The sequence below is a fragment of the Eurosta solidaginis genome, chromosome 1 (assembly GCF_040869045.1).
Source record: "Eurosta solidaginis isolate ZX-2024a chromosome 1, ASM4086904v1, whole genome shotgun sequence".
Lineage (NCBI taxonomy): Eukaryota > Metazoa > Arthropoda > Insecta > Diptera > Tephritidae > Eurosta > Eurosta solidaginis.
In genome coordinates this window covers 336,821,112-336,841,711 of record NC_090319.1, presented here as the reverse complement: position 1 = coordinate 336,841,711, position 20,600 = coordinate 336,821,112, and the positions used below count along the sequence as shown (strand labels likewise).

The window sequence follows — 20,600 nt, the reverse complement described above, 5'->3', positions numbered from 1 at the left end:
ATCTGTTTAAGCCTTCTTAAAAAATCCTTGCGCAAGTTCTGGATGGCTGCATCAATTATACCAAGAGCTCTTCCGTTGCTTATCATATGCTTTTAGACTTAAAATACAGAATATTGTGGTAGAATGTACATATCTTAGCATTTTTAATTCTACAAAAAAAGTGTTGTTTCTTAAAAGAACAAATTTCCTTTAACTATTTTGATGCATTCCCTTTAACTTAACAAGTGAAAAAACTCTAAGAATGGCAGAGAAATCTCCCTCTCACTCACATTCATAATACCTACTTTTCTCCCATAACCGGTTTCCGCTTTTTCGAACATTGTTCAGAATAGGAGGAAAGGGAGAAGTGAAAAAACTCACAAGGAATTTTTATTTAGACTACGAGGAATGGGAGAAGGGAAAAAACTCGCACGGATTTTTTTTTTAGAATTGGGCTGAATATTTTCCACATAAAAAGAGGGGTCCCTTTCCTACAAAAAGAGCCAATTTGCATAACTTCAGGCGACCTAGTTCAAAACTTAGAAAAGAAAACGTCATACGCGATCTTTGCCTAGTAGGCAAGAAGAGGGATCATGCAAACAACGCTAGGTTAGGTTTGGTGGTACCTGCCTGGTAGGGGAAGCTAACTTGAACAGCATGAAGGTCCGTAGTGATACCACATAACGTAACGGTGACGTAGCTATAACAACTTAGAGATACCCAACCTTTAGACAAATCATCCGGAGAGCCAAGTAAATCGCGACCGATATACTTTCGCCTAGGTGGATGATTCCTCCTTATTATCCTCCATACTGCTGCAACAAGATGGGCTTTCCAGTATATTGAGACGTACCGCATGGATTCCCATTAGACAGTGTTCCGCAAAACCCCAATGACCATTAATAAATGAGCCTTAGTGAACCCAATTATTTCGGAAGATCTCCTACCATCCACTTCCGGCAGAAGAGTCTTGCTGTCCTGTAAGAAAGAGTGTTCGCCCCACGCTTGCTGAGTCGACTCGATACCCATTTATGCAGGAGCAGACCACAGGTGGCCAGCAGAATCTCAAAATTTTCACGGCCATCTGCATTCGATTGAATCGTATAGATGCGGTCTAAGAGATCCGCTTGGCTCTTGCGTGGGATATCACTATGGCCTGTGACACAGAAAATCTTATTCATAAAACAGTTAAAGGCAAATGCAAGCGAGGTCTGGCACTCTCAGACCACCCTCGTTCTCACTATAGTTGATCCCAAGGCCTCCATAGTCGCTTGACTATCAGAATAGATGTTAAATTTTCTAACCGTAGTAGCACTGGATAGCAGAGCACCGTTACTCTTCCCTGAAAGCAGCGGAAGACCCTAATTAAAGATGATCTATGTGAATATTTTGCTTTACATAACGGTGAGATTTTTGGCAAATACCTACATTATTCTAATTCTAACAGGGGTCCTATGCATATTCACTTAACCGAAATTTGGTCTGAGCTAAAACAAATTCAAACTAATACACATGCAAACATACATCATATAAATAGTTGTGGGTGTATAAAATGTTGGTAATTATTTTACTCATCTCACATCAGTTGCTGTTTGATAATGCCCTAGGGCACAACGTCTACTACGAGGCACAATTAGCAGTTAAACCGCAGACACATACATATAAATATAAATGGGTTATAATGCCACATTTCGCTCAGTCACCTTCTAGCTTATTTGACGCCGGTACATGCCAAAGATTCTTACCAACTTTTCGAAAGTATCCGTCGTATGTTTTCTTACTTCATGTTTTGTTTGGCAAAAGTTATTTTCTTTTATTGCCACCTCTACCACATTCTTTATTTTGCTATTGTTCTCATATTCAGACATACATATTAATGTTTATTAGGGCGGGTCGATTTGTATTCTAAAAAAAATTCCACTTCGTATGAAAAATTTTAGTAAGATAGAATAAGCATTTTAATTGCGAAAGCAAACTCGGAATTGACCTTAACTTAGGGTATAAGGGACTTCGTTTTCATTGAGTTTAATGTAGGTTCTGTGGAATGTTGGAAACGATGTTGGAAAAATAATGGATCCACCCTATTATTTTTACTAAAATGTTGTATACCTTAATATATGTACATGTTCATGTATTTATTATTTTCTTACTACTGCTTGATAAACCGCTAGTTGCTCTCATTCTATTAGAGCTGCTGTCCGTGTTGCCAGCAACAACTTTTTTTTTTTTTTTGTTTGAAAAATCAAAAAGCTTCCAAATCTACTTCCCAACTTCGAAAAAAATTTATTTCGATTTTTAAAACAACCAATACGAAAAAATGTCCACCAATTTAGTGAAAACGTATAGTATCAGAAATTTATTCATGAGCTGCACGAGCTTTAAGCAGACACCAACATTGTTCAGCGGCTACGCTGCCTAGGTCATGACGCTTCGACCAAAAAAGGATTTTTATCGGACCCCGCCTATGGAAGCAGACGAAGAAGGCGGCCCCACTTCACTGGAAGGTACAGGTGGAACACGTTTAGATTCTCTTGGTGTAACCAATAGGCGCCCAGTAAGGCCAACGAAGATGCGACTGCCGTGCCTTGTTGGACGGCCATAAACGAATATACCCAAGACTTAGAACGTGGTTAAGGTAACATTAGAGCATTGATTGATCGTGATTACTGCCGGTATTTCCTTTTATAAGGGAAGTTTAATGGAAACGAGTCTCCATTCTATTATTTCCTTCCTGGCGCTGTTGAAAAGTATCTAGTTGCACGAACAAACCCTTGTGAGATAGAACTGTCGCCGCAGAGTGGGGTGGCACCACAACACAAAGCAGAGTGTGGCAAAGCACTTGTGAATTTTTGTAGTACGTACCCAAAATTAGTAACTGCGGATTAGTCGTCTACACATATTGTCTGACAGCCCTAATAAAACCAACCTGGGTATTTTTACCAGAAGATTTACGGTTCCTGCTATCGGGCATCCCTTTCTCTCTGGGAGGCAGGTTGGGCTCTGTAATAAAGTAAAATATCTCGAGACTATACTAGGAAATTGGTTTTCAAGACTCAATGAGGGCGACACGCCAACGAAATCCGTGCATTGCATTGGGATGAGGTGGGGGCTCTCGCAAAGGGCAGTTTACTTAATTAATGAGAAGCCAATACTTTTAAATACTTTTACATAAGTTTCTTGGTTGCATTAAACCTCTCAGACTGCTACTCGGATAACCTAATGGTCACAGGAAGACCTAGTAATGCAGTTGAGGATGTCAGACCTCGCATTCAATGATGACGATATGGCATTATCGAATCACTTCATAATTGTTTGTCCAAAGATAGTCGTTCGAAGTTGGCCCGAGGAATCTCGGAAATTGGACTTATTCAGCTCTATATCCTTCCTACGCAACAATCGATAAGTACCTGTAGATGACGTCACCATTATCTTATGTAAAGAACAGTGCAGGTGTAATTAGCTTATCCGACTCGGGGTAGTAAGACCTTACTCAACTACAAACTGTTTCTCTTCTCTGTAAATGGATGAGAAAAATCACTAACAGAAAGGCTTTCATCTAGCAGAAGCGACAGTAGAAATGTGGTCGGTCAAACGCTTCTAAACAGGGCATGGTGACCTACCCGCACCGTGGTGATACAGATGATGTACGCCACCTTTTTCGAATGCAAACACTTCGTTCGACAACACAGGAGGGTAGAAGAGACACTTGGCAACCTATCCTAGGGCATGAGCTGCCGAAGTGACAGCTGGGATACGGTTAGCGGATATGTAAAGCATACAGTTCATAGTAAAGTGGGAGATTGATGACTAATCCATTATCGTAAGAGTGTCCATAGCGCTATACCTGTAGGCGAGGCAATGCTAATTGCGATCCCAGGCCGTCGGAGGTTTGGCCTTAGTGGGAAGCCCTGTCAATTCGAACGATGTTCGGCTGCCACTTTTGTGCATATATCCTCAAGTCTCCATTTTCCTTTTGTTAAAGTTAACGCGACCTGCTTTAAAAACGTTTAATGTTGTATCTTCAAGAAACATTCCGGTTGGAAATGATATGACTCACGTTTCCTTTTAGCTGACTTTGAAAAGTTATACTCATTGTGCATCTTTGTCCATATTAAGTCGTTTGATGTTTTTCCGCCAATTTCCATACAAATTTGGAGACTCTTGCAATCCATTTTTGAGAAACTTTCCGGAGAGCTAGAGTCTTGAAACTTGGAACACATATCGGAGCCCGGTGACAATTTAAAGCGTGGGATCGTGAAATTTCTAAAAAAAAAACGTTCGAGCTTGGAAATTTTGCTTTCTAGTTTTAAGGAATTTTACAATAACTCAGAGATCTGAAACTTCGAATAATGATTAAGGCTCTATTAGGTTGTAATATTAAGGATGAAAAAGCTGTCTCGATGGCACAGGGATCGGGATATTTGGAAATATTTAGAAAGTCCACTTTGCACCCGCTATCTGAGTAGCTTCCCGTAGATCTAGAGTTTTGAAACTAAAAACATACTTTAGAACTCAATGTTAATGTGACATGAAGGAAAAAGTTTTTTGCTAGGTGGTCCAGGGATCGAGAAAATTCAAAAAATCTTTCTACCTTGGAAATTTTTCTTTGGAGTTTTGAGGAACTTCCCAATAACCCTGCAACTTTGAATATAACTTCGAGCTTTACTACGTTGCAATATTTTACGTAGCGGTCGAGATATTAGGAGGTATTAAAAAGTGATTTAGAATTCTGGAATCTTGCGACCGCTGTTTGGGTAACTTCACGTGGAGCTAGATTCTTGAAACTTGCAACATATTTCTAGTTCCTTGAAAATGAAATCGTTCGTACATAGAAATTTTTCTTTCGAGTTTTAAGGAACTTCCCGATAACCCAGAGACTTGAAATATTGATCAAAACTTAGGGCTTTATTAGGTTGTAATATTAAGGGTGAAAGAGTTTTTTTAGATGAGACAGGGATCGAGATATTTAGAGTTATATAAAAGGCGAAACATGAAATCTTACAAATAATTCAGGTCACCTTGACAATGCAACAAAATGAGAAAGTAAAGGGGAGATAAACAATTTTTTTAGAACTGCCTCTCTATACGTGAGCCAGAAAAAACGAAAAATGTCTCTTTAAACAAGGACATAATCTTGTTGAACTTTGATATTCAAATAACCACTGCAAAAATTTTTATATGGAAAAAAATATAAAGGTGGAGTGCAATAGCCTATTTATTGCACATTGATATAGTCTTATACTGTTTTCACACAGAAACTTAATGATCTCATTTCACCTTCTAATGAAATCGTAAATTTTTTGCTTTCACACAGAAGTAACTACTCGATTAGTATGAAGGATGAAATGTCAAGCGAATAAAATGACAATGCTATATGACAGACAATCATGGCGGAACGATACAAGGTGGCAGCATGGTGACATACCTACAAACAAAAAAAATTCCATGTACTTGTAAATTCGATGGACAAATGTCACAATCATACTGCGCCGGAAGTTGATGTATCAAATCAAATAAAAAAGGTTATAATCAGCTGTTCGATGTGGCCACCTTGTATCGTTCCGCCATGCAGACAATGACATTTACTTTGACAAATGACATTTTTAAGCACTGAACACACCAAAAACTAAGAAGCTGAAGGCTGCCAACAGAGTTGCATTGTGCTTTTGACTTCATTAGGCATTCGATTAGCTACTAATGAAATAATTATAGATTCCAATTTTGTAGGAAAGATTGAGCTCAATAAGCGTCTTAATGTAGAAAACTGCCTTTATTATTCAATAAGCCGTCTGTGTGAAAACAGTATTAACCAAAGACCAGCAATGTGGGCTCCACGTTTATATTTTTGTTCCTTATAAAAAAATGTACAGTGGTAATGTGAAAATTGGAATATCAAAGTTTACTAAGCTTATGTCCTTGTTGAACATTTTTCGTTTCTTTTGGTCCATTTATATAGAGGAAGTACTTACAAATTTTGTATCTTTTTTTAATTTTTTGTTCTTTTGAAAACATTAAACTTTCCAAATATGCCAAACATTTTTAACAACGGCAACACTGGCTGCATCTTCTGCAGGGATATGTTTTTGCTTAAATTTTCGTTGTTGTTATTTAATTACGCGGAGGGTGGCAAATTTATGGCAGTTTTGAGATTTCATTAATTGGAAAATTGTTTCCAAAGAAGTCGAGCATACATGTAAAAATGCTCATGTATGTAGGTATGAAAAAAAAAAACATTCACATTTCGTAAACATGAAAATGTACTTCGTTGAAGAAAGTACAATTACGCGTAACCAACATTTTTAAAACGGCGCAAGTTCTACCACAAAACAGGCATTTTCAGGAGCAACGAATATCACTTTATAGAATTAAGTTTGTACTTACGCTGTTTCAAAATAGTGCGTATAAAGTTTTGCACTTTAACCGACGATGTGTGTATATTTTGTGACAAGGTATTGAAAAAAAAAAAACGTAATAAAATTGGCTAGCTTTGCCATTTAACGTCTCTTATGGAAGTTCAATATGAAAGCATTTCGTTTCACTATGCGTAAGTCGGCACGTTCAGCATATTTAGGCCAAGAAGATTGTTTGCGTCCCAAGATTTTCAATTAATTATGCATGTATGCGGAAAAATATGTGTGTAGGTGTGTAACTTTTATGCAAAAAAACATTTTTTTTTGGTTAGGTTAATTTGAACTGGCCGGTCCAGGAGAACCTCATATAGACTGAATGAGTCCGTAGTGTTAACAGAAGTTTGTTTAACGACCAAAATGAAAAACTCCATCAAACCTGTGCTAAAATATAACTCCGTCCTCTTGCCAAATACTAGAAACTTTCTAAAACCTATGCTTGCTGCTTCTAGATCTTCTAGATATGACAGCTGCATCACTCCTAATAGCTTTAGTCTTAGCCTGGCAAGCGCAGGGCACGAGCACAAAATGTGCTCTATCGTTCGTCCAACCCACACTTTCTGCATCTGCTATCACTAACCAAGATTAATTTAAATGCATGTGACGCCAGAAGGAAGTGTCCAGTAGGAATACCTGTAATGAGTAAACATCCCTATCTTTTTAATGATAGAAGCAACTTTGTTAGTCTAAGGTTGTAAGACCTACACATAATCTTCGACACTTGAACACACGCCTTTCCTGCTTGGTCGATCATGCGCACCTATCGCCTTCTCTTAATCTCGCCCCATCTAATTGGGACGCATACGAAGCAAGCTTCAAGGGGCCCTTTTTAGCTAGTTTATCCGCTTTTTCACTCCCATCTATTTCCACATGCCCTAGGATCCAATATACATAAATGTGTGCTTCTCCCTGTCCCGATTCTTACAGGGATTGATTATACTCTAACACACCTTTAGATGCTGTGCTCTGTGAGATTATTGTTTTAATTTCTGCTTGGCTGCCACTAAAAAAGTTGAGGAGGCTGCAGTTTAAGCTATTTGCTTCTAGTGTTTCTGCTGCTTTGGTAACGGCTACTACTTCTGCCTAAAAACCCTACAGTGATCTGGCTGTTGTTGTTGTTGTTGTAGCAATGTTTCACCCCACATAATAGCTGCGACCGATCACAAATTGTCATCAATATCCTCTAACGGGAGTCCAAGGAAACTTGCTGCTTCGACACGGGTGGACCATAATGAAAGGGGTGTTAGAAGCGTTGGTTCCACATTACAATTAAGGAGATGGTTGGTGTCATGTGGGGAAACATTGCAAGCGGGGCATACATTTTGTATGTCCGGGTTAATTCTGGATATGTAAGAGTTTAACCTGTTACAGTATCCAGAACGAAGTTGAGCCAGAGTGACTCGCGTTTCCCTGGGGAGTATGCGTTCCTCTTCCGCAACTTTTGGGTACTGTTCCCGGAGTACTGGATTCACCGGGCAATTCCCGGCATAAAGGTCCGACTCCTGTTTGTGGAGTTCACCAAGGACCTGCTTGTGTCTATTTGCTTCATACGGCTGTGTCCTCAGGTGCCGTATTTCCTCAAAATGCTTACGGAGATGACTCCTTAAGTCCCTAGGCGGTGCTGGCTTATCGATCAGATGTCTGTTGGGATGCCCAGGTTTCTGGGTATTCAACAGGTACTGTTTGGTTAGCATCTCATTTCTCTCCCTGATGGGGAGTATTCTCGCCTCATTATGTAGACGGTGTTCTGGGGACATAAGAAGACAGACCGTGGCGGTTATGAACGCAGTATTTTGGTAGCCCTGTACCTTCTTCCAGTGGGTAGTTTTTAGGCTTGGCGACCATATAGGGAACGCGTAGCACGCAATCGGCTGGCCAATTGCTTTGTATGTGGTAATGAGCGTTTCTTTGTCTTTTCCCCAAGTATTGCCAGCAAGAGATTTGAGGATTTTATTACGGCTCTGGATTTTCGGAACAATTGCGGCTGCGTGCTCACCAAAATGTAGATCCTGATCAAACGTCACACCCAAGATTTTTGGGTGTAGGACAGTCGGTAGCGTAGTGCCATCGACGAGGATGTTCAAAATGGTCGACATTTGGGACGTCCAAATTGTAAATAGGGTCGCGGATGATTTAGTCGGTGATAATGCCAGGTATCGCGAGGCGAAAGAACTGGAGAGATCAGGGAGGTAGCCGTTTATTCTATTGCAAAGCTCGTCGATCTTTGGGCCCGAGTCTGTGGCCATTATTGTGCAGTCATCGGTGTAAGAAACGATAGCAACTCCTTCTGGTGGCGAAGGTAGTTTTGATATGTAAAAGTTAAACAAAAGTGAGGATAGGACACCACCCTGAGGCACCGCTTATTTAATTCTTCTTGGCTTTGATATTTCGTTTCTGAATTGCACCGATGCCTGTCAACCACCCAGATAATTTGCGGTCCACCTTTTAATACATGGGGGAAGGGTAGACCCTTCCAAGTCTTGCAGTAACGTGCCATGGTTGACCGTATCAAAAGCTTTGGATAGCGCTACGAGTACTGTTCTATGGTGGAGCTTCTGATTTAAACCACAATTTATCTGGGTGATAATGGCATTTAGCGCGGTGGTGGTGCTATGGAGTTTTCTAAAGCCATGCTGATGACAGGCTAGCTGCAAATTTGCTCTGAAGTGGGGGAGCAAAATGGCTTCAAGCGTCTTGGCTGCTGGCGATAGGAGAGATATCGGGCGATATGACTCTCCTATGTTAGTTGGTTTCCCAGGCTTTAGTAGCGGGACCACCTTGGCCATTTTCCATTTTTCGGGTATGACAAAGGTGGAAAGAGACAGGTTGAAGACATGCTCTAAATATTTGAAACCCTCTTTCCCTAGGCTTTTAAGCATCGGCATGGCTATGCCGCCTGGGCCTACTGCTTTGAATGGTTTAGCATTACCGATGGCATCCTCAACCTCTTTGGCGGTGATGGTAATTGGTGACGCACTGAACTTATGTTTACGTGACACGCACGTTGGTTGGCCCTCCGTCTATTTTTGTCGATCGTAGAATGCATTATGTATTGTCGGCAGAAAGCGCTCGCGCATTTTTTCGCATCCGATAGCACTTTGTCGCCAAAAGCGATGGAAACTTTGTCACTGTGCCTAGACGGATTCGATAGACCTTACAGTGGATCAAAGTTTACCTACACCGGCAGAGAGGTTACAACCGCTTAGGTGCTCCTCCCATTTCGCCCGCTTGTGTTCATCCACAAGCAATCTGATGCGTTTATATCCCTTATTCGGGGGTCGCCGGGATAGAGCTGTCTTATAAGGTCACGTTCTCTCGCTAAACTTGCGGCCTCTGCCGGGAACTGGGGCCGAACTTCGGGAATTCTACCGGCGGGAATGAAACGAGCCGAGGCGGATTCAATGACCTTGCGGAAAGCACGCTCTCCCATTGGCGGGCATCAGTTGGGATAGGAAGGGCAGCAAAGCGGTTGTCTGTATAGGATTTTTATTCGTCCCACTTTCCTTTTTTAAAGTTAATGAAAGTGCGTTTTTCTGACACGATGAAGTCGGCGGGACACTCGAGCGAAATAAGTATAGGCAGGTGGTCGGATGCCAATGTTACCATCGGCTGCCAGTTGACGCAGTTTACGAGTTCTGCGTTCACGATTGAAATATCCGGTGAACTGTGACAGCTTCCTACCATACGTGTGGGGGCGTCTCCGTTTATTGTGCAGAACGTCGTTTCTTCTATTTGATCCGCCAACATCTCACTCCTACTGTCCATCCGCAAGTTTGAATGCCATAGATCGTGATGGGCATTGAAATCGCCTAAGATAATGCGATTGTTTCCAGTGAGTACGCCGCTGATATCAGGGCGGTATCCACTGGGGCAACAGGTGACAGGAGGGATGTATATATTGATGATTTCTAGATTTGCATCGCCCGACCGGACAGATAATCCTTGACGTTCTAAGACACTGTCCCTGCGGTCGATGTCGGGATCAAATATATGATATTGCACAGTGTGGTGTATGATGAACGCGAGGCCGCCTCTGGCAGCTTGTATGATCTGTTTATTTCCGGATCAGCACAGTATACCGCAGACCCTACTCCTTCCACTACTTTGGGCCACCTTGCGCCAACCATTCACCTCTATTTTGGCTCTAAGAGCCCTTCGAGGCGCAGATACGCGATCAGGTAACCTGTTTGTCCTGTTATCTATGACGCTATACTACTACGGCCTTATGTACTGATATGTTTTGGAAAAATTTTCGATTTAGATTTTCTAAAACTGCGCGATAATAATTCGCTTCAATAATTAACTGATAAAAAATAAGTTTACACTATCGGTTGTTTCGGATAAGAAGGCGACGAAACTCCTCTCAAAAACCCGACGTTTTTTCTTGTAAACTTACATCCCTTGTAACAGGCTAAACTCTTACCTATCCCGAATCAACCCCGTAATCCAAACATATGTCCAGCTTATAATGTGTCCCCAAATGACACCAACCATCTCTTTAACTGTGTTGTGGAACCAACGCCTCTAACATCCCTCTCGTTTCCTTGGACTCCCGTTAGAGGATATTGATGACGACTTGTGATCGGCCATACCTATTGGATGGGGCGAAGCACTGCTACAACAACAAGAGAATCACAACTTGCCGAATATCAAGAGCCTTGACCTGCAATGAAGAAACAATATTTTTTGTCTATGGACTTACGACAATCTGCACCGCTCACTAGCCCATAGTCAGTGCTATGCTTTTGAATTACCTATCTAACAAATTTGAGTTCCCAATATTCTTGAGTTTGTCAACGGCTGGTTTAAGTAAATATATGATTTAGCAGTTTTAAGATTTAGAAAAGCTGTATGACATCATCGAAGCAGCTACTAGATCGTAGTCATTATAATTAGCTTACTACTTTTACATACACCTTTGTCGCCCACTCAATTCAGGTAGCACATAATTTATAAAAATGATATAGATAAGTCACTCACCTGCTGGACATCCACATTCACTAGAATGCGACTGCTGTAATGTTGTTACAAGTAATCCATCGACGGTGGTCGCCGTCGCCAGATTCGCTTGCCTTCGCTGCTGTTGACGACGCGACAATTGCAAATGCGAAACATCACGACGTAAGCGATGCAAATCGCTCACCTGTCGTGACAAACGATGCAATGTTTGTGTCACATCCACAGGCAATTGCTGTTGCTGCTGCTGCTGCTGCTGATTCACTGGCTTTTGTAGCTTTTGTTGCTGATAATTATGCGAATTACTAACGTTCCGTTCAATGTCAATATTGTTGGTACGGCGTTCACTATTTAACAAGTGCGGCATGTCATTACCGAATTGCTGTGGTTTTTGCGATAATGACTGCTGTTGCTGTTGTTGCTGCTCTTCCATTAATTTCAATTTTTGTTCCAACACACTTATTCGTTCATCCAATTGCCATATTTGTTTCAATCGTTGCTCGCTATACGAATGCCGATTAATGCTATACAATGCCAAACCCAATGCTACGAACATTACCATCAACAGCGTTATTGTGATAGCATGAAAAAATCGCGCGCAATAACGGTAACTGCCAGGATATTCACAATCAATACCAGCAGCTGAAGTGTACGAGGTTGGTTTGGTTGGTTGATGAGAATCCTTGTTTGTTGTAGGCGCATTTTTTGTTGACGCTGACTTTGTAATCGTTATGATTCGTTGTTGTTGTTTTTGTTGTTGCTGCTGTTGCTGTTGCTGTGTCAACAATTTAGCGCTGATACTGTCGTTGCTTGTGCTTTTGTTCTTACACTCATTATCATTATCGTTATCGTTATCAAGTAGTGATGGCAGTCGACTAGCATCATCATGCAGCATGGTTGCATTTTTCGCAATTGTTGTTTTTGTATTGTGCAATTCTCTTGCTGTGTTTGCTTGTGCTGTTGCATTTGGCATCATTGTTTGTTGAGCACGTAATTTGTGCGTCGCTTTTTCTGTGGTGGACAACAATACTTTGGTATTGCTATCATCACTGCTGCTGCTACTTTTCTTCTCTAATGCTGCAGTAGCATTCAAGGGCATTGCTCTTGTGCGTTTTTGTTCTTGTTGTTGCTGCCGCGTTACGATCAAAATACTATTTGTTGGTCTCATAACATCAACATCATTCTCACCGCTTGTCGCAGCTACGGTATTTGTTTCCACTATTGTTTTCATGCTTGCAGTTAAAGCTGTTTTTGATGCGTTTGCTAAGGCTGTTTCTGCAGCTGACGTTGTTGCTCTTGCTGTCGCAGCTATTTCTGTTGCTTCCTCCTGTGCTGTGGCCTTGTGCATGTAGTGCTGCTGCTGTTGCTGTGACATTGCTGCAGATTTTTCATCTGTCGCTGGCATTTCACTTTGTTCTTGACCACCTTTAGCTGCTTTTGTTGTTGTATTTGCGCGCACAACTTTGTGTTCGCGCTTTATTTGTTGTTGTCACCCACTCACTCACCGGTTGCCCTGTGCAACTTCTACTATATGTTGTTGTATTCGTTGATCTGCAACTAGTGTGGCTTGCGCGTCCTTTCAAACTCTTCGTCGACTGCTACTTTTTTCCCCTTTCTTGTTTGAATTTTTGTCTTCTTTTTTCTGAGGTAATTGTTATTTCTTCTCTGTTTTTATTTGTAGCTTCATTTTAACTCATTGCATTGTTGCAGTCAAGTCATGCAAATATTGTCCTTAGTCAGCAACTTTTTGTATTACATTCTGACTGTCCAATTGTGCGGCTGCAATGAAAATTCCAACGTCCTCAAGGGCATGCAAAATGCAGTGCACCTTTGTGTGAGGTATATTGTTGTTGCTAGACCTGGAAATACTGCAATTGCTGCACCTTTTTAATTTTAATAGTTTTTTAGCTTGAAAAAGGATATCTTGCGGCTCGTTGATGTTGTTCTTCCTTTATTAAATTTTTAATTCTTAAATAATATGAAATTATTGTTGTTGTTATCTCAAAAACTGTCATATTATCTACTTAACCACATATTGCATTTAATTTCTCTTGTTTCTCTCATACTCAATTGCTTTGCATTGGACTTCATATCGGCTATACCGTTCTCAATATTTCGCTCCCGCGCTCTCGCCGCTCCTTCTTAGCATAGTTGTATTTCAGCACTTGCTTAACAGTTTCTCACCATTACACAAAACCAACCTGTTTTGTGTTCCCTTACTACGCTTTTGTACGCACTTGAGTCTCTACAAAAAAGCTCAAGTTAGGTTGTTGTTCTTTTAAGTGTTCTCACTTTTGATTTAATATCCACGTTCTACTACATTTTCAATTTATAAAAGTTTTGTTTGCTTGTTCGAGCAAGGCTTGTACTACTACTTTTTTGTTGAATTTATTAGTTGGTCTTTCTCTGCATAACGCTTAAGCAATGACAGGGAGCCTTGTGTTAAAACAAAAGTAATATTCCAAAAAATATATATTTTTTTATACCAAAACTTGTTCCACTTCCTCTTGTTTTAGCGCTGCATCCCTTGCCGTTTCTGCGATCTCTGTCGTCTAAGCGTTGCCACTTGTGTGTGCTAGTTTGACAAGTTTTTGACAGTCTGCGCTACTTGAAACAACTGGCAATTGTCGTCGTTTCAACCATTTTTCACAACGACCACACTGCACACACACCCTTTTCACTTTTCTGCTTCCTTGTATCCTTACTGTGTACTTTTAGCACTTGTCTGCCAAGTTTACTTTCTTTTTTTTAAATTTTTTTTTTTTTGATGCCTCCGGTGTTTTAAGCGTACTTGTTTCTTCTGCTCTTGGTTGTTACAACTTTGGTAATGTAATTTTATTTTATTTTTTGTGTAGTATATGCTTTTGGTAGTCCTTATAATGAAAATTGCCCAGTTGTCATCTTGTTTATTTGTTCTCTGTGAAGCAGAAGTAGAGAAGCATGAAACGAGGTTGAAATAAATCGACATTTATAAAATACAATAAAATAAAAATTCAAGCGTACGAGTTCTTGAGTTTTTTGCAAAAGTTGCAAAATCTTGCTCTCTCATACTCCTATTTATTCATTTACACACACATTCACACACATAAAATTTGTATAGAGTCGTTGTATTTTTTTGGTCAGTTCATATTGATTGAAAGTTGTCGTGCGACTGATTTGCCGAACGTGCTCTTCAATTGTCAACTACTTACATGACAAGCTCATTACAATTTGGCAAATACAATGTCATGTAATTGTCAATTGTTCCAGCCGAGTTTGTAGCAGTCTGCACGAAAATCGAAATTGTGTACGCTCATCACATTTATAGCAACAAATTTTGTAAAAAAAAATAAAGTCAGCACGCTTTATTTCCCGGTAGAAGGAATCAAAAATATCGTTGTAAATTAAACTCAATAGTTCAGAAGTGGAATTTTAAATTTGTATTACCAATTGGTTGAGTATTGCTTGAGGTCTGTGCTTTTGGAGTTTGTAATTTATCTGAATATATAACTCCCCTAGACCACGTTTACATATACACTAATCTACAATAAATAATCTACGCGTTTACATATGTTCCATTCCTCGGAACTAGATTATTATCTGGCAAATGTTCACGCTCCTCTTTTATATCGTGCATTCAATGAGAGATTTCACTCTAGAGGTTGTATTTTTTCTATTGAAAAAAAAAAATCGGCATCTCTAAAATTTGTTTATAGTAATCTATTATCGAAGGGAAATCTAGTTATTTCATTAAGGTCTCTTAAGCTAGCCCAACCTTTCCAGCGCAATCAAAAAACGAGACCGAACTAAATTGTACAACACTTAATGTTAATTTAATTTATTACACTGGTTTTTAAGCTATTGCATAGATTTTATCGCGGGCTTGGCGACTAAATCAAAAAAAACCGTAACGGCTATTTGTCAAAAAAGATCCGAAAAGGCTAGAAAAGGTTCGAAAAGATTCGAAAACGTTCGTAAAGGTTCAGTGTCAGCAACAGGCCAAATACATAATATTGGATCTCTATCATAATCAGCGGTGGGCAGGTTACCAAATTGAGAATGTGTTAGTAAACACGAACGCGTAGCGAGCACGAACACAAAATCAATTATTTATTTAGTTTGATTTCAATACATGAACGGTGAACATGTGTCACACGAACTCTTTGGTACTCTGTTTTAAGCGCGCGTGCGACACTTCCTCACCGTACGACCATCGAAATCATAGTAAATTTTACCAAGTAGCGCAACTAACAGCTGATCGGTGAAATTCGCACATTCACACGCACAGTTCTCGACTTAGTTTCAAAAAAAAAACTTTGAATATTTAGCTTAAATTTTAAAGTGAGATAATCCTTACCAATTGATATATATAGAATATATAAGGCGTTTTTGTTGTTATTAAAAGAATCTTTTTATTTGTATTATAGTTTTTATCATTTATTTTTGAACTTTACTTTAACAATTTCATGCGTTTTAAAGCATTTTCGTGCATATAAATACAACCATGTGCATATACGTTTTGACATTTCATTTTATACACGTTCGTATTTGCCATTCTCATTGTTTCTAAATTCGTAAACAATGACTGCGGATATTCTGTGTGATTTTTACAAAAAATTTATTATTTTTGTGAAATTTTATACTTAATCTGTGGTATTGTGGTGGTCGAAAAGCTTTTATGCAAAAATACTTAACCTCACAACGCGACAATGTATTTCGTAATGTCGAAGTACTTATATGTATATGTATTTGATGTGGAAGCTTGCATTTGAGAACACGGTTGCCACTTCAGTCCATTCCCTTCCACCCCTATATGGTCCGCCCATCCCTTTTTCTCAATTTTGGTTCTTTTTCGGCACGGTTTTGGTACTTTTATTTCTTTTTCACTGAAACAAAAATTCTAAACACTGCTAAAAAAATGTCGCAAATCTATTACCCACATACAATTTTCAATTTACTGCAATGGAATTCTTACCACGAAAATTGCTCTATCAATAAAATATAGCAGAACAATGACATTTCACTTGGGAGATAATTTAGGCGAGGCACTAAAAAGGAAGTGCTGAATGTTCGGACAAACACATTGTCATTAAATTTTGATGAAACGACGCCCTTATCAGAAAAAGACTTGTTTTAGTGTTTAGATATTTCGATCGGTATTCAATTATTATACAGTTGAAACTTTTAAAACGCTTCATTTTTAGTCTGAGTTCAAAACTCACACTGAATCTAAGCCCTGGTATGAAGTTTAAACTGTGAATGAAAATGTAAGCATCTATAAAAATAGCATTAACACAATTGCTTAGTTTCATTTACGATTTATTGAGTTTGCCACAACGCAAATTTTTTAACCGTTTCTTACTAAAACCTAAATGCGCTAGGTTCACAACGTTAGATTGGTGAAAGACATAGTCTTATCCTAAAAATTTGAAAATGTAATACCTAAAGGTACACTTTACTTTTGTTTGTGCAGTTTAAACTAAAACCAAGTGTTTCCTTTATTACAATTTTTGCTTTTTACAACAAATACGATACTCTAGTAACTTGCCGAATTGTTTGTATACTAGTAAAATAAAATTAAAATTTGGTTCTTTTTTTTGAGGTCTGGTCGTTTTTTCGATAAATTTTGGTCCCAAATGACAACATGGTATGGCAACCGTGTTTGAGAGTGCACGTGATAAGGTTGCATTTTTCCGAACTTAATTTTTATACTCAGTTGAGCAGAGCTCACAGAGTATATTAAGTTTGATTGGATGACGGTTGGTTGTACATATATAAAGGAATCGAGATAGATATAGACTTCCATATATCAAAATAATCAGGATCGAAAAAAATTTGATTGAGCCATTTCCGTCCGTCCGTCCGTCCGTCCGTCCGTTAACACGATAACTTGAGTAAATTTTGAGGTATCCTGATGAAATTTGGTATGTAGGTTCCTGAACACTCATCTCAGATCGCTATTTAAAATGAACGATATCGGACTATAACCACGCCCACTTTTTCGATATCGAAAATTTCGAAAAACCGAAAAAGTGCGATAATTCATTACAAAAGACAGCTAAAGCGACGAAACTTGGTAGATGAGTTGAACTTATGACGCAGAATAGAAAATTAGTAAAACTTTTGGACAATGGGCGTGGCACCGCCCACTTTTAAAAGAAGGTAATTTAGAAGTTCTGCAAGCTGTAATTTGGCAGTCGTTGAAGATATCATGATGAAATTTGGCAGGAACGTTACACCTATCACTATATGTACGCTTAATAAAAATTAGCAAAATCGGAGAAGGACCACGCCCACTTTTAAAAAAAATTTTTTTTGAAAGTCAAATTTTAACAAAAAATTTAATATCTTTACAGTATATAAGTAAATTATGTCAACATTCAACTCCAGTAATGATATGGTGCAACAAAATACAAAAGGAAAAGAAAATTTCAAAATGGGCGTGGCTCCGCCCTTATTCATTTAATTTGTCTAGGATACTTTTAACGCCATAAGTCGAACAAAAATTAACCAATACTTTTGAAATTAGGTAGGGGCATAGATTTTATGACGTTAACTGTTTTCTGTGAAAATGGGCGAAATCGGTTGACGCCACGCCCAGTTTTTATACACAGTCGTCCGTCTGTCCTTCCGCATGGCCGTTAACACGATAACTTGAGCAAAAATCGACATATCTTTAATGAACTTAGTTCACGTGCTTACTTGAACTCACTTTATCTTGGTATGAAAAACGAACGAAATCCGACTGTGACCACACCCACTTCTTCGATATCGAAAATTACGAAAAATGAAAAAAATGCCATAATTCTATACCAAATACGAAAAAAGGGATGAAACATGGTAAGGTAATTGGATTGTTTTATTGACGCGAAATATAACTTTAGAAAAAACTTTATAAAATGGTTGTAACACCTACCATATTAAGTAGAAGAAAATGAAAAATTCTGCATGGCGAAACAAAAAACCCTTAAAATCTTGGCAGGTATTACATATATAAATAAATTAGCGGTATCCAACAGATGATGTTCTGGGTCACCCTGGTCCACATTTTGGTCGATTTCTGGAAAACGCCTTCACACCACTCCCTTTTAAAACTCTCATTAATACTTTTAATTTGATACCCATATCATACAAACTCATTCTAGAGTCACCCCTGGTCCACCTTTATGGCGATATCTCGAAAAGGCGGCCACCTATAGAACTAAGCCCCACGCCCTTTTAAAATACTCATTAGCACCTTTCATTTGATACCCATATCGTACAAACAAAGTCTAGAGTCACCCCTGGCCCACCTTTTTTGCGATACCTCGAAAAGGCGTCCACCTATAGAACTAAGGCCCACTCCCTTTTAAAATACTCATTAACTACTTTCGTTTGATACCCATATTGCACAAACGAATTCTAGAATCACCCCTGGCCCACCTTTATGGCGATATCACGAAATGGCGTCCACCTATGGAACTATGGATTACTCCCTTTTAAAACACTCATTAACACCTTTATTTTGATACCCATATTATACAAACAAATTCTAGGGTCACCCCTGGTCCACCTTTATGGCGATATCTCGAAACGGCGTCCACCTATGGAACTAAGGATTACTCACTTTTAAAATACTCATTAACACCTTTCTTTTGATACCCATATTGTACAAAGAAATTCTAGGGTCACCCCTGGTCCACCTTTATGGCGATATCTCGAAACGGCGTCCACCTACGGAACTAAGGATTACTCCCTTTTAAAATACTCATTAACACCTTTCATTTGATACCCATATCGTACAAACGCATTCTAGGGTCACCCCTGGCACACCTTTATGGCGATACCTCGAAAAGGCGTCCACCTATAGAACGAAGGTCACTCCCTTTTAAAAATACTCATTAACACCATTCATTTGATACCCATATCGTACTAACCAAGTCTAGAGTCACCCCTGGTCCACCTTTATTGCGATACCTCGAAAAGGCGTCCACCTATAGAACTAAGGCCCACTCCCTTTTAAAATACTCATTAACTCCTTTCGTTTGATACCCATATTGCACAAACGAATTCTAGAGTCACCCCTGGCCCACCTTTATGGCGATATCTCGAAACGGCGTCCACCTATGGAACTAAGCATTATTCCCTTTTAAAATACTCATTAACACCTTTCTTTTGATACCCATATTGTACAAACAAATTCTAGAGTCACCCCTGGTCCACCTTTATGGCGATATTTCGAAAATGCGTCCACCTATAGAACTAAGGCCCACTCCCTTTTAAAAATACTCATTAACACCTTTCATTTGATACCCATATCGTACAAACATATTCTAAAGTCACCCCTGGTCCACCTTTATGGCGATATATCGAAAAGGCGAACACCTATAGAACGAAGGTCCACTCCCTTTTAAAAATACTCATTAACACCTTTCTTTTGATACCCATATTGTACAAACAAATTCTAGAGTCACCCCTGGTCCACCTTTATGGCGATATTTCGAAAATGCGACCACCTAAACAACAACCACCACTCCCTTTTAAAACCCTCATTAATACCTTTAATTTGATACCCATACCGTACAAACATATTCTAAAGTCACTCCTGGTCCACCTTTATGGCGATATCTCGAAAAGGCGAACACCTATAGAACGAAGGCCACTCCCTTTTAAAAATACTCATTAACACCATTCATTTGATACCCATATCGTACTAACAAAGTCTAGAGTCACCCCTGGTCCACCTTTATTGAGATACCTCGAAAAGGCGTCCACCTATAGAACTAAGGCCCACTCCCTTTTAAAATACTCATTAACTCCTTTCGTTTGATACCCATATTGCACAAACGAATTCTAGAGTCACCCTGGCCCACCTTTATGGCGATATCTCGAAACGGCGTCCACCTATGGAACTAAGCATTACTCCCTTTTAAAATACTCATTAACACCTTTCTTTTGATACCCATATTGTACAAACAAATTCTAGAGTCACCCCTTACTTCCCTTCCTTACTTGTTAATCCTAATTGTGTGGAATAATTATAGTTGCGCTTAAGAGCTTAGTATCATTGGAATACTCAGCTCCCGAGAAGCTAGTTGATAAAGAAGTGAAATTCAGAAACATTTCCTAGTAACCATCGCCATTTGTAAACTTTGCATTTTTTCTATAATATCAATAACAAAAACAATTGTATAAAACAATATGAGCATGTCTCGCTAATTGAATACAGATATAATTTTGAACGCATTCCGTTCTGGGCTTCCCATCGATTGCACATAATCGGGGCTTCCCATCGATTGC

The 20,600-nt window shown here is 39.2% G+C and overlaps 1 protein-coding gene across 14 annotated transcripts in view; it reads right to left on the bottom strand.

Moving 5' to 3' along the window:
- LOC137237910 (collagen alpha chain CG42342) overlaps window positions 1-12,916 on the bottom strand; it is a 506,444-nt gene extending 493,528 nt beyond the window's left edge. For all 14 annotated transcript variants that reach the window (XM_067762266.1, XM_067762268.1, XM_067762267.1 and 11 more), the window contains exon 1: window positions 11,367-12,916. In XM_067762266.1, coding sequence (XP_067618367.1) covers window positions 11,367-12,747 — 1,381 coding nt within the window. In that variant the 5' untranslated portion in view covers window positions 12,748-12,916. The remainder of the gene's footprint in view (window positions 1-11,366) is intronic.
- Between the last annotated feature and the right edge of the window lie 7,684 nt (window positions 12,917-20,600).